This window comes from Oncorhynchus mykiss, chromosome 12 (assembly GCF_057628025.1).
Source record: "Oncorhynchus mykiss isolate SJ-2025 chromosome 12, ASM5762802v1, whole genome shotgun sequence".
In the NCBI taxonomy this organism is placed as follows: domain Eukaryota; kingdom Metazoa; phylum Chordata; class Actinopteri; order Salmoniformes; family Salmonidae; genus Oncorhynchus; species Oncorhynchus mykiss.
In genome coordinates, this window is record NC_143033.1 from 79,307,174 (window position 1) to 79,322,390 (window position 15,217).

Consider the following 15,217-nt stretch of genomic DNA (forward strand, 5'->3'; position numbering starts at 1 on the left):
GTGCAGAAACCAAATTTTTCTTTTGGACGATTGAGTCAGTTTTTCTTCTGTCTTGTGTTGAGACTGCAACTGTTTCTGGACTTCATTTCCCACCGTACCATCAGGCCATGACTACCAGAGACGACTCTGTCCTGTCTTTGATTTCCTGCTCCAGAGAATCCTTGTAATCAGTAATGGCCTCAGATCCCCTTGATACACTACGTATTTTACGATTTGATATGCTTTTCATTTTACATTTAGATATTCTTGTTTTGTAGAGTCCCGTAAGTCGCTTAGCGGATCATGAGTGATCAGACATACAGTGGGGCAAAAAAGTATTTAGTCAGCCACCAAATGTGCAAGTTCTCCCACTTAAAAAGATGAGAGATGCCTGTCATTTTCATCATAGGTACACTTCAACTATGACAGACAAAATGAAAGAAAACAAATCCAGAAAATCACATGGTAGGATTTTTAATTAATTAATTTGCAAATTGTGGTGGAAAATAAGTATTTGGTCACCTACAAACAAGCAAGATTTCTGGCTCTCACAGACCTGTAACTTCTAGTGACTCCCCATCCCGCGTGCGGGAGCGTAATCATCGACTGACACTAATTAGCATAATGTAACGGACATAAATATTCCTAGAAAATATTCATATTCATGAAAATCACAAGTGAAATGTATTGAGACACAGCTTAGCCTTTTGTTAATCACCCTGTCATCTCAGATTTTAAAAATATGCTTTACAGCCAAAGCTAGACAAGCATTTGTGTAAGTTTATTGATAGCCTAGCATAGCATTTTTGTCCAGCTAGCAGCAGGTAACTTGGTCACGGAAATCAGAAAAGCAATCAAATTAAATCGTTTACCTTTGATGAGCTTCGGATGTTTTCACTCACGAGACTCCCAGTTAGATAGCCAATGTTCTTTTTTTCCAAAAATATTATTTTTGTAGGCGAAATAGCTCCGTTTGTTCTTCATGTTTGGCTGAGAAATCACCCGGAAATTGCAGTCACGAAAACTCAAAAAAATATTCAAAATTAGCTCCATAATATCGACAGAAACATGGCAAACGTTGTTTATAATCAATCCCCTTTTTCAAATATCTATTTGATAATATATCCACCGGGACAATTGGTTTTTCAGTAGGACCGATTGGAATAATGACTACCTCTGTATTTTACGCGAGAATCACTCTGGGAGCCATCAGGTGACCAGTTGCGCAATGTAGCCGCTTACGGGTATTCTTCAACATAAATGCGTAAAACTACGTCACAATGCTGTAGACACCTTGGGGAATACGGAGAAAAAGTAATCTGGTTGATAGCCCATTCACTGCTCAATAGGGACGCATTGGAACACAGAGCTTTCAAAAGATGAGTCACTTCCGGGTTGGATTTTTCTCAGGCTTTCGCCTGCAATATCAGTTCTGTTATACTCACAGACAATATTTTTACAGTTTTGGAAACTTTAGAGTGTTTTCTAATCTAAGCTGTCAATTATATGCATATTCTAGCATCTTGTTCTGACAAAATATCCCGTTTACTACGGGAACGTTATTTTTCCAAAAATTAAATACTGCCCCCTAGTCAGAAAAGGTTTTTAAGAGGCTCCTCTGTCCTCCACTCGTTACCTGTATTAATGGCACCTGTTTGAACTTGTTACCAGTATAACAGACACCTTTCCACAACCTCAAACAGTCACACTCCAAACTCCACTATGGCCAAGACCAAAGAGCTGTCAAAGGACACCAGAAACAAAGTTGTAGACCTGCACCAGGCTGGGAAGACTGAATCTGCAATAGGTAAGCAGCTTGGTTTGAAAAAATCAACTGTGGGAGCAATTATTAGGAAATGGAAGACATACAAGACCACTGATAATCTCCCTCGATCTGGGGCCCAAGATCTCACCCCGTGGGGTCAAAATGATCACAAGAACGGTGAGCAAAAATCCCAGAAACACACGGGGGGACCTAGTGAATGACCTGCAAAGAGTTGGGACCAAAGTAACAAAGCCTACCAACACTACGCCGCCAGGGACTCAAATCCTGCAGTGCCAGACGTGTCCCCCTGCTTTAGCCAGTACATGTCCAGGCCTGTCTGAAATTTGCTAGAGAGCATTTGGATGATCCAGAAGAAGATTGGGAGAATGTCATATGGTCAGATGAAACCAAAATATAACTTTTGGTAAAAACTCAACTCGTCGTGTTTGGAGTTCAAAGAATGCTGAGTTGCATCCAAAGAACACCATACCTACTGTGAAGCATGGGGGTGGAAACATCATGCTTTGGGGCTGTTTTTCTGCAAAGGGACCAGGACGACTGATCCGTTTAAAGGAAAGAATGAATGGGGCCATGTATCGTGAGATTTTGAGTGAAAACCTTCTTCCATCAGCAAGTGCATTGAAGATGAAACGTGGCTGGGTCTTTCAGCATGACAATGATCCAAACACACCGCCCGGGCAACGAAGGAGTGGCTTCGTAAGAAGCATTTCAAGGTCCTGGAGTGGCCTAGCCAGTCTCCAGATCTCAACCCCATAGAAAATCTTTGGAGGGAGTTGAAAGTCCGTGTTGCCCAGCAACAGCCCCAAAACATCACTGCTCTAGAGGAGATCTGCATGGAGGAATGGGCCAAAATACCAGCAACAGTGTGTGAAAACCTTGTGAAGACTTACAGAAAACGTTTGATCTCTGTCATTGCCAACAAAGGGTATATAACAAAGTATTGATAAACTTTTGTTATTGACCAACTACTTATTTTCCACCATAATTTGCAAATAAATTCATTAAAAATGCTACAAAGTGATTTTTCTCATTTTGTCTGTCATAGTTGAAGTGTACCTCTGATTAAAATTACAGGCCTCTCTCATCTTTTTAAGTGGGAGAACTTGCACAATTAGTGACTGACTAAATACTTTTTTGCCCCACTGTAACTGCCTCAGTCTGATAGTTGATCCAGGGAGCTGGGAGGGTGAACACACTGGAACAAATCCACCACTAGAGGGAACGCTTGCCTCAGTATTCTCTGCTGGAGACCTCGCTGATGGAATCGTGTTCAGAGTCACCTAGTGGCGCAGCACGGGAACAACAACTCCATCCATCCATCCCTTTATTCTCTCCTCACTTCCTGGATTTCCTCCTCTGCATTCAACTGTTTGTTAGTCAGTGCACAAATATTGTTCATATTCTACATGTACAGAGACAGTCAAATAACATACATTATACATATTTATTTTCAACATCAGAAGGTACACACAAGGAATGAAGTGCGTTCTATCATTTACTCGCTGTTCAAGCTTGTGTTGGTCAGGGAATTTGTCTGTTCTGTTTCGCCACGCACGGCATGTTAATAGAGACGTGCAAGCCGGGAGACTGAGCGGCAGAGATAAATCAACACAATTATTTCAGGAAATAATATGACACAGTTGTTTTACAAACACAAACCAGATATAGTAGCATAATAAAGATTCCTCACTGTCATCGCTCAGCATTTACTCCATGCTGCTGCTAGCATATCGACATGTACACACAACCCCTCAAATACAGTACGTTCATTGTAAAAATATAAAGTAGCAGTTGCATTTTGTGGTAACAACGTTTCCCGTGTGCCTCAACTGCCACAAAGGTCTGGTTATTTGAAAAAGTGCAAGTTTTGACTTGAAAAGCCTACTGTCATACTGAATGCCCAGTGCTCTCTCTCTCTCTCTCTCTCTCTCTCTCTCTCTCTCTCTCTCTCTCTCTCTCTCTCTCTCTCTCTCTCTCTCTCTCTCTCTCTCTCTCTCTCTCTCTCTCTCTCTCTCTCTCTCTCTCTCTCTCACACACACACACACACACACACACACACACACACACACACACACACACACACACACACACATTCAAGTTGATATAATCCTCACAAACAATTTTGCAGATGTAAAAATGGCGAAAGTTACTCAAGAACAAAATGTTGTTGGATGAAGATGAAGAGAAAAACAGGTGCAGTGTAGTGCAGGAAACAGACAAGGGACATGTACATCTTTCAGACAACTACACACAATAGGAGCTACGGTGCAGGAGATTCATGAATAATTTCATACACAAACCATATGCCAACAAACAAGACAACGTTGTTTATATTTGACTTAGTGGGAAAGAGATGAAATATAGACACTTTGGAATACACAAAGATGTTTCTCTCTATTCAGTCTCTCTAGAATCAACCTTTATGAGATCTCACGTTCTAAAGACGACAGCTTTCAGATGATTCCCCTAAAGGTGTCTATCGGGAAACGCCTTTAAAGTGACAGGAGAGACCAGATAAGTAACTCATGATAAGTTCTCTACTGATATACACTGAAGAGAGGGACTTTCCATTATGTCACATTCATGCTCCTTTTGCAACACAAAAACCAGGCTTTAATAAAAAGGTGAGAAAAAGCTACCTGATTCTGGAGAATGAAAACACCTAGTTCTTTTCTCCAGCAAATGACGAACTGGATTTCAGACAATAAGACCCTTAGCTATGATTATTTAATGATTGCGTTGGTCATTGTATTGTTGTTATTACGCACAGTAACAACCGATACATGATTAATTGATCTATGCTAAACACACTATGAAAACAATGTGTGTAAATGAGTAAATTAGGGAGAAAAGAGGCTCAGAGGAAAACTTGACTGAAGAACAATAGTGCAAATAGTAGAAAGCAGCAAACTATCCTGTCTGTTATATTGCACAGCTGAACTGAGAGTTGATACAGTGTTTGAACCCACGTATGATTCATATTACATGTCATATCACCAATCATTTTATCATTACAGAACACTGGAGGTTGATTCCACATCAAAATATCATGTATCATGTCCAAATTAAACAAACGGCGTAATACGACTGTGTAGATAAACATCATACCTACCTACTTGAATGTCACTCAAATATTCTGGGTATCTTCCCTGCACATTTCCTCCTGAGACAGTTTCTGTAGCAGAAGTGCTCCTTTGGTCAAATGTCTGTTTATCCTTCATTGCACACGTCTCAACAAGTAATTATTTGTCTCATCCTCAGCTCTCTGCCGGAACTGTCCATCTCTTGGTGTTCCTTTCCTATTACCTCGTTAAAAGAGTCGCCCGTTCATACAATCTCATGTGTAATTATCTCTCTAGGTGACTGTCCCACAGCCCAACTGAGGTACACGTATGGGTGAGGTGTGCAGAGTAGAACCACTACCTCAGCCTCCCATTTGGTTCTCTACACAAACAAAAACATGGGCTCAGGTTAAAGTACAAAATAATGCTGGCAAGGCGAAAGGGGTGTAGATCTAGTACTAAATCCAGCGCAAAACGTGCAAAAAACAAATGGAAGACCTCACTTCAAGACCTACAGGTAGGTATATACAGTTGAAGTCGGAAGTTTACATACACATTAGCCAAATACATTTAAACATTTACATTTCTGACATTTAATCCTAATAAAAATTCCCTGTCTTAGGTCAGTTAGGATCACCACTTTATTTTAAGAATGTGAAATGTCAGAATAATAGCAGATATAATTATTTATTTCAGCTTTTATCTCTTTCATCACATTCCCAGTGAGTCAGAAGTTTGCATACACTCAATTAGTATTTGGTAGCATTGCCTTTAAATTGTTTAACTTGGGTCAAACGTTTCGAGTAGCCTTCCACAAGCTTCCCACAATAAGTTGGGGGACTTTTAGCCCATTCCTCCTGACAGAGCTGGTGTAACTGAGTCAGGTTTGTAGACCTCCTTGCTCACACACGCATTTTCAGTTCTGCCCACACATTTTCTATAGGATTTAGGTCAGGGCTTTGTGATGGCCACTCCAATACCTTGACTTTGTTGTCCTTAAGCCATTTTGCCACAACTTTGGAATTATGCCTGGGGTCATTGTCCATTTGGAAGACCCATTTGCGACCAAGCTTTAACTTCCTGACTGAATTCTTGAAATGTTGCTTCAATTTATCCCCCTAATTTTCCATCCTCATGAAGCCATCCATCTATTTTGTGAAGTGCACCAGTCCCTCCTGCAGCAAAGCACCCCCACAACATGATGCTGCCACCCCGTGCTTCACGGTTAGGATAGTGTTCTTCGGCTTGCAAGCATTCCCCTTTTTCCTCCAAACATAACGATGGTCATTATGAGAAAATAGTTATATTTTTGTTTCATCAGACCAGAGGACATTTCTCCAAAAAGTACGATCTTTGTCCCCATGTGTAGTTGCAAACTGTAGTCTGGCTTTTTTATGGCGGTTTTGGAACAGTGGCTTCTTCCTTGCTGAGTGGCCTTTCAGGTTATGTCGATATATATATTTTTTACTGTGGAGATAGAGACATTTGTACCTGTTTCCTCCAGCATCTTCAGAAGGTTCTTTGCTGTTGTTCTGGGATTGATATGCACTTTTCGCACCAAAGTACGTTAATTTCTAGGAGACAGAACTCATCTCCTTCCTGAGCGGTATGACGGCTGCGTGGTCCCATGGTGTTTATACTTGCGTACTATTGTTTGTACAGATGAACGTGGTACCTTCAGGCATTTGGAAATTGCTCCCAAGGATGAACCAGACTTGAATGAACCAAAAATTCTGGGGCTGATTTCTTTAGATTTCCCATAATGTCAAGCAAAGAGGCACTGAGTTTGAAGGTAGGCCTTGAAATACATCCACAGGTACACCTCCAATTGACTCAAATTATGTCAATTAGCCCATCATAAGCTTCTAAAGCCATGACATCATTTTCTGGAATTTTTAAAGCTGTTTAAAGGCACAGTCAACTTAGTGTATGTAAACATCTGACCAACTGGAATTGTGATACAGTGAATTATAAGTGAAAGAGTCTGTCTGTAAACAAAAAAATGACTTGTGTCATGCACAAAGAAGATGTCCTAACCGACTTGCCAAAACTATAGTTTGTTAGCAAGAAATTTGTGGAGTGGTTGAAAAACGAATTTTAATGACTCTAAGTGTGTGTAAACTTCCGACTTTAACTATATGAATGGAGGGGTTGGGAAGGGTCTGAGGGGGCCATCCCTTTGCCTCAGATTCCTGACTCACTTTTATATGTCAGTGGATCACGAGTAATGGTCGTCTGTAGGATGTCAAAATCCATCTGATTGTCCAAAACACACAGCATGCTGCTGCCGGATGTCATTGTGGCTGTGTCCTGAAACAAATTATGAAAGTCTACAGAAACTGAATTCCTCCTTTCCTCCTCCCTGTCTTTTCCTTTTTGCCTATCCAGTTCATCCTCGTCCTCTCCACAGCTCAGGGCTACCTCATTCTCATAGCAGAAGGCGCTGGGGGAGTGGGGGGTTACGAGGTGCTGGGTGATTCTGGGGCTGGTTGGGAATAGTGAGTGGGAGGAGGCGGATGAGGCAGGCCGGCTGGCCGTCTCACTGAGCTCCTTGGCGCTGCAGTGGGGTGTGGAGGGCACCTCGTAGGTCTTGTGGAAGCGAGCATAGTCCACCTGATACTTGGTTCGGTCCTCAAAGATCACAGGCTCAAACCTATGCCCCCATAGGATCTCCTTGGCCAGATAGGAGCTGCGGGCCTGGGTGGTCATGGCGGTGGCCTCCACCATGCCCTCCAAGATCACTACGATCTCAAAGTCATCAGACTCCAGATCAGCCCGGCTCACAGTATACAGGGGGCTGTCCTCGTCGATCTCATGGACGATAACCAGAGGAGAAACCAGAAAGAGTCTGTCTATGCCTTCGTCGTAGCCTACATTGAGATCCCTCTGCTCTAGAGGGATAAACTCTCCCTCTGCCGTGACGTAGGGTCGAATGAGCTGTGCCCGCACATGGGCCTCCACGATGTGGCTCTTGCGCAGGTTACCCACCCGCCACATGAGGCACAGCTTGCCATCGCGCAGGGAAATCACAGCGTTTTTCGAGAACAGCAGGGTCTGGTTCCTCTTCTTAGGGCGTGCCATTTTGACCATGATTGTGCCAAGCATGAAGGAGTCAATGATGCATCCCACTATGGACTGGACCACCACTGTGATCACTGCCACAGGGCACTCCTCAGTGACACAGCGCCACCCATAACCAATGGTGGTCTGGGTCTCGACGGAGAATAGGAAGGCTCCGACAAAGCCCTCCACATGAAGGAGGCATGGCTGCCACGTTTTCTGCACCCCTTCAACTTCACCAACCCCAAGCCCATTCCCTTCCAACCCTGAAGAGGAACTCATTCCAGGGTGCTCATCAAAATCCCCATGGGCTCTGGAAACTGAATAGAAGATTACTCCAAAAAACATCCAGGAGGACAGGAAGGTCGAGCAGAAGAGGAGTAGTAAGTATCTCCAGCGGATGTCCACGCAGGTGGTAAAGATGTCGGCCAGGTAACGTTGCGATTTCTCCTCCATGTTAGAGAATACCACGTTGCAATGCCCATTTTTCTTGACGAAGCGACTTCTTAGTTGGCTCGATCCTGTAGTAGAGATCTTTCCGTTGTAATTGTTCATCATACGACCTGTGGCTCCTGATATCCTATCTCCTCCGGATGTGCCACTAGGGGAGAGGAACCGGCTATTTGGCGAGCTGTGGCCGTTGTGGAGCCCAAGTGTGGAGATTTTCAGGCCCTCCTCATCTGGCGCTGCGAAGTTGTACCTGTTGGGTTAACAAAAGGGAAAGTATGGATAAATAAGAAAATTTACCAGAGTGATGCAAGAGATGTGAGAGTGGTTTGAGAGAGGGTGTAGAACAGGAAGAGTTGAGGTTATAAAACTGTGTCCGTGGTGTCATAGGGCTATCTGTTCTTACCAGTGTGCCCTACAGGACACAGTGACTATGAATAGCTTGTTAACTCTGCACAGTGTGAGAGACATAATGTATGACTCACATTCTCTCATGCATTAAGACCGCGCTTAGGAAGGATATGCTGTGAATGAGAAATTTATTACAGTCCTATAAGGGTATCCTTCTTGAATACAAAGGTAGCATGAAATGTTGCTTTCTCACTTTCCATTTGACCTACCTCTGGTAACCTCTTAATATTGATCAGACTGACCTGTCTCTCTCCTCTGGAGAGGATAACCTGGGAAGGTGAGTTGTGTTTAGCTATTTGAGAGGGATTGCGGTCATCACGGGTTTAGGGATTATACATGAGCCAAGTCTCTTGACAGCCTATGTTGACTGGGACATACAGACATTATATTGACCAATTTATAGTGCTCCATTGATCAGGAAACTATATTCAACCATATACTTGTTGAATTTTTAATGTTTGCACTATTTTGGTTCCATTCATTTGATATTGAAGTTATGTACATTTGAAGTCAGAAGTTCACATACACATTAGCCAAATACCTTTAAACTCAGTTTTTCATAATTCATTACATTTAATCCCAGTAACAATTCCCTGTCTTAGGTCAGTTAGGATCACCACCTTATTTAAAGAATGTGAAATGTCAGAATAATAGTAGAGAGAACTATTTATTTCAGCTTTTATTTCTTTCATCACATTCCCAGTGGGTCAGAACTTTACATACACTCAATTAGTATTTGGTAGCAATGCCTTTAAATTGTTTAACTTGGGTCAAACGTTTCGAGTAGCCTTCCACAAGCTTCCCACTTGAAATACATCCACAGGTACACCTCAAATTGACTCAAATTATGTCAATTAACCTATCAGAAGCTTCTAAAGCCATGACATAATTTTCTGGAATTTTCCAAGCTGTTTAAAGGCACAGTCAACTTAGTGTATGTAAACTTCTGACCCACTGGAATTGTGATACAGTGAATTATAAGTTAAATAATCTGTCTGTAAACAATTGTTGGAAAAATTACTTGTGTCATGCACAAAGTAGATGTTCTAACTGACTTTCCAAACTATAGTTTGTTAACAAGAAATTTGTGGAGTGGTTGAAAAACAAGTTTTATTGACTCCAACCTAAGTGTATGTAAACTTCCAACTTCAACTGTACATTGGCGAGCTAAGGTTGTCCGTTTCCCTGTGATAACACAAATAAGGAGAAGCATTGTCAGCTTTGGAGACATAATGTATGACCAGTGATGGAAAAAGTACCCAATTGTCATACTTGAGTAAAAGTCAAGATAACTTAATAGAAAATTACTCAAGTAAAAGTGAAAGTCACCCAGTAAAATACTACTTGAGAAAAGGTCTAAAAGTATTTGGTTTTAAATATACTTAGCTATCAAAGGTAAATGTAGTTGCTAAAATATACATAAGTATCAAAAGTAAAAGTAGAAATCATTTCAAATTCCTTATATTAAGCAAACCAGACAGCACCATTTTCTTGTTTTTATTTATTTACGTATCGCCAGGGGCACACTCCAACACTCAGACATCATTTACAATTAAAGCATGTGTGTTTAGTGAGTCTGCAAGATCAGAGGCAGTAGGGATGACCAGTGATGTTCTCTTGATAAGTGTCTGAAATCCTGTCCTGCTAAGCATTCAAAATGTTACGAGTACTTTGGGGTGTCAGGGAACATGTGTAGAGTAAAAAGTACATTATTTTCATTAGGAATGTAGTGAAGTAAAAGTACAATTGTAAGTAAAAATATAAATAGTAATATCCCCAAAATTACTTAAGTAGTACTTTCATTTTTACACCACTGGGTATGACACAGGTATGACAGAATCCATTCATGGCATCCTCACCTGTTGGCCCGTGCTGTTCCCATGGCACCAGTGATCATCAGGTGGTCAGTAGGTCTATAAGTAGGGTGGGAGGCTGGACTCCGCCCTGGCAAGTAGTCTACTGCGAAAGATTTGGTATCGGCATGGCAACTGTCAATGTGTGCACGGACGGCATCCCCCGGTGAAGACAACTACAGGGAGAAAGATTTTACATTTTGCCAAGATTCCTACACAGTACAAGTGTGGGATATTAATTTGACCTATATAGTCAGGGCAAAATAGTCCTGCAGCAAAATTATTCAAACATTTAGTCCATAATGTTACTTGATCGGTGGTTAGGCTATTAGCTGGTCAAAATGAGACTACATGAAAAGTGAAATACTGTTAATATAACTGCAGGTTTTCAGTGAATGTATGAAATCACAAAGCTCATCTACATTTCCTGCTTCTCAGGAAAATTCTCAGCCAAAATAATAATGATAAAATTAAGATCCTACATCTGTACCTGTGCATCACCATATCATTTTGCACAGATTTGGATAACTATCCCTCAACATTCATAACTGATTTAGTGTGAGCATATTTTATTGAGAGAACAATGATTTGATGTGACCTGGTTTTTGGGTTACAAACAATCAGTTCTAGTCAAAAGTTTGGACATACCTACTCATTCAAGGGTTTTTCTTTATTTTTACAATTTTCTACATTGTAGAATAACAGAGAAGACATCAAAACAATGAAATAACACATGGAATCATGTAGGAAGCAAAAAAGTGTTAAACAAATCCAAATATATTTTATATCTTAGATTCTTCAAAGTAGCCACCATTTGCCTTGCTGACAGCTTTGCACACTCTTGGCATTCTCTCAACCAGCTTTATGAGGTAGTCACCTTAAATGCATTTCAATTAACAGGTGTGCCTTGTTAAAAGTACATTTGTGGAATTTCTTTCCTTCTTTTAATGTGTTTGAGCCAATCAGTTGTGTTGTGACAAGGTAGGGGTGGTCTGTATATCTTCAAGTAAGAGTTCAGTCCTGAGACAATACACTTCTGTGGTTGATTGTGTTATTCGTCTCTTTATAGAGGCCAATGTCACAACTGAAAATACACCTGTCATTACTTCATTTCGAAGCTAAATAAAGACTTCAACGAAACTAAACAACGTGGTTCCACCATTATCTCCAAATTTCCTAACGTCACGTAATATTAGAAAACGGCTCAGGGTTGTTTCTGTCATTACGTATCTATGTAAAAGAAATCCCTCTCATAATCCTTGCATCATAATACCTACGATACAAAACACTTAGAAATCCAAGATCAAGGTAGTAGTTGTAGCTTTATTTTGTGAAAACATGCAAAGGTTTTGTGTCTTTGTGAAACTACATCATTTGAGACCTTTGCACGAAAGGGCCAGTTTTCCTGACAGATCAACCGCCAGATGTGAGGATGACTGTCACAGTCCACAAAGCCAAACATGGTTGCCAATGGAATTGTCTGCAAGAACATTGACATATATATATTTTTCTCTCTCTATGACTAAATGTACAATACAGGGACATTATTAGGATTGTTATCAATGTTGTTCACACTTTCCAGTGGTCTTATGTTGTGTCTTCTCCCACAGGTACTTCTGGTTCAGGAGGACAACATCAACTGAGGACATGATTACACTGAAGATCACATCCGTCAATGTCGGAGTAATCATGACGCTGATCACTTTTTGGTTACAGGAGTTGAAATGAGACAGGTATAGATGCAGTGCTTGCAGGTGATTAGCAGCGAGCGGTTTCCATAGGAACCCTTTATTGTGGAATTTGGAGGGTGACTGTGTGGTGAAGCGAGGGGGACGGAGCGTATCGGTAAAGCCACTAGAGACATGGTGGAGGGGGCTAGTAAGAGCTCTTCAAGATGAGTCACGGAGAGGGGAAGATTCAAGATTAAACAGAACACATCTTAAACTGATTCACAGAGGTTTAACAAAATTACATCTAACAGTCACTCATCATCACAGTGTAGGGAGATGATGAGTGCATAGGAAGACTGAACTTTGGGGAGAGAACGTCTGAATAAGAATCCTTGTTACACAACACAGATACAGATACTTAATCACCCTTGAGCAGGAGGTGTGTGTGTGTGTGTGTGTGCGTGTGCGTGTGTGTGTGTGTGTGCGTGCGTGGGTGGGTGCGTGTGTTGGCTGGGGAGGGGAGGGGAGACTTCCTTTACTGTATCTTTATGTGTACTTGTCTGGCAAGGCCATTCTTAACCCATAATCTCTTAAATTGCAGATGAATAGTCTCCTAATCTCTAGTCTCAAAGAAGTGATATGAAAGGCAGATCTAAATAGAGTGACCTGGTTCAGATTTCACACTAATCCCTTACAGAGAGAGAAGAAAAGGAGGGAGACGGTGCTGGTGGCGGACAGTGTTGTGGAAGGATGACGACGCCAACAGGACATCTCCTAAACCACGTCATACTAGTCCCAGGTTAATCACTGGAGTAGGATTACATACCATTTGGCATATGGGTTCTTACTGCACATCAAGACATATCTCAAACACATAGGAAGATAATACACAAGCTGGGCCCAAGCAGTCCTCTCTGAGATGTATAAAAGGGAACAGTATGTGTATGAGCCTATCGATGCTGTTCAAAATGGGTAGGGTTCGGCTGCGATGTGTTTCTTGTTGTCATTATGATTTTTTGTTGTATTTATTGATGAGAAACCAATGGGATGTAGGCCTACAAGGAAAATAATAAAACAAGAGAAGAATAAAGGTGGACCCAACCACAAGTTCCTTGTTTTCTCAAACGCTACAGTTAAAGCCCATACCCCATCCTAAGTGAAAATAAAACATGCTATTCTAATACCAGACGCAGGGTTTGGGATGTATAACTGAATTATAAAACATGCTATTCTAATACCAGAGTTTGGGATGTATAACTGAATTGTAAAACATGCTATTCTAATACCAAACGCAGGGTTTGGGATTGTATAACTGAATTATAAAACATGCTATTCTAATACCAGACGCAGGGTTTGGGATTGTATAACTGAATTATAAAACATGCTATTCTAATACCAGACGCAGGGTTTGGGATGTATAACTGAATTATAAAACATGCTATTCTAATACCAGACGCAGGATTTGGGATGTATAACTGAATTATAAAACATGCTATTCTAATACCAGACGCAGGGTTTGGGATTGTATAACTGAATTATAAAACATGCTATTCTAATACCAGACGCAGGGTTTGGGATTGTATAACTGAATTATAAAACATGCTATTCTAATACCAGACGCAGGGTTTGGGATGTATAACTGAATTATAAAACATGCTATTCTAATACCAGACGCAGGATTTGGGATGTATAACTGAATTATAAAACATGCTATTCTAATACCAGACGCAGGGTTTGGGATGTATAACTGAATTATAAAACATGAAGTGGCTAATAAGAGCCTGTTACAGCAGTACTTAATGTTGGCAGGTACAGAGGGAATGAGTTTGTCTATGTTGACCTTTATTTTCTCTGGCTTTGGTACATTTCCAGAATCCATTCAGATGCAAAACTTTGTCTGGTCAAATTCGATTATGATCATAATAAACTATTTTAATCTGGTCAGTTCCACGAACAAGCCAGAAATTCAGTTGATCAATCCAGTCTGGGCTCTCAGAGATTTCACTAAGAAGGTCTACTGATATCATTTTTACAAGTGGAACAATTAAAAAAAAAAAATCTTCCATGAGCCACTGTGTCAAAGAAACATGACCAAATGACATCTGACAGTCTAGGAATTCCCATCACCCTTCATTTGTAACAGATCAATCCCTGTCTCCCTGCGTGTCAATCATGTTGAACGATCTGGAACCTTCTCTGTCTGTTTACAGCTAGGGTAGAGTACCCTAATTAGGGTCAGTCAACAACAGCCCCCTACTAAGTAGTGATTGATCAACCCCAGTCAGCTCAACCAGTGCATGCATGGCTTTAAATGATGACTGTGTGTTTAAACAAGGAAAGTGTTACATAATAAAGGGCCAAGTAGATCAAAGTCATTCTTTTTGCAGGTAAATGGGGTGAATTCTCTGCTTGGTTCATTTTATTACTACTTCTATTGTACTATTATTTTAACCTGTATAAATGTTGTTTTAGAAACGTGCTGACAATTCTAATTATATGGGAAATGTAAGGTGGTGTTGGCTTTGTACTTGGAAAAAGATAATAACTTGTTTCTTCGTCCCAGTTTTTAGAACACAGATGCAGAATCACAAGCGGGTTTTACCAGTAAGGATCGCCTGGCCACACAGAGTTAACTGTAGGATTATCCGTTTCATTACAACATCAACTTTCCTCTAACTTTCCTGAACTTCTGCTCCCTGTGTTTATTTATATATCCCTCTCTGTCCCCGTCTCCTGTTTATTGCTCTGGTGTGCTGTAGGCTACTCGACAGATCCATCCTTTATCGACATTTTCCTCTGTACACATTTACTGTAGCTTTGACATTTGGATGTCATCCATTATTGTGAATGGGTCTGTAAACCCTGGGTTAATTCGCTTTCAGTTTGTGAACAAAACATTGTGATGACCTCGAACACAGACTAAATGAGCCTAGAGAGGAGCAGGTCTTA

The 15,217-nt window shown here is 40.9% G+C and overlaps 1 protein-coding gene and 1 long non-coding RNA gene across 2 annotated transcripts in view; one reads left to right on the forward strand and one right to left on the reverse strand.

The window, feature by feature from the left end:
- LOC110538350 (uncharacterized) overlaps positions 1-13,367 on the forward strand; it is a 34,184-nt gene extending 20,817 nt beyond the window's left edge. Inside the window, exons 2-3 of the long non-coding RNA XR_016485295.1 lie at positions 12,209-12,331; positions 12,966-13,367. This is a non-coding gene — a long non-coding RNA (uncharacterized LOC110538350). The remainder of the gene's footprint in view (positions 1-12,208; positions 12,332-12,965) is intronic.
- Positions 4,076-8,588, reverse strand: LOC110538349 (ATP-sensitive inward rectifier potassium channel 12-like). Its single transcript, XM_021625105.3, has one exon. The coding sequence runs from the start codon at positions 8,443-8,445 to the stop codon at positions 7,012-7,014; it is 1,434 nt and encodes a 477-aa protein (XP_021480780.3). The 5' UTR covers positions 8,446-8,588; the 3' UTR covers positions 4,076-7,011.
- Positions 13,368-15,217: the final 1,850 nt, after the last annotated feature.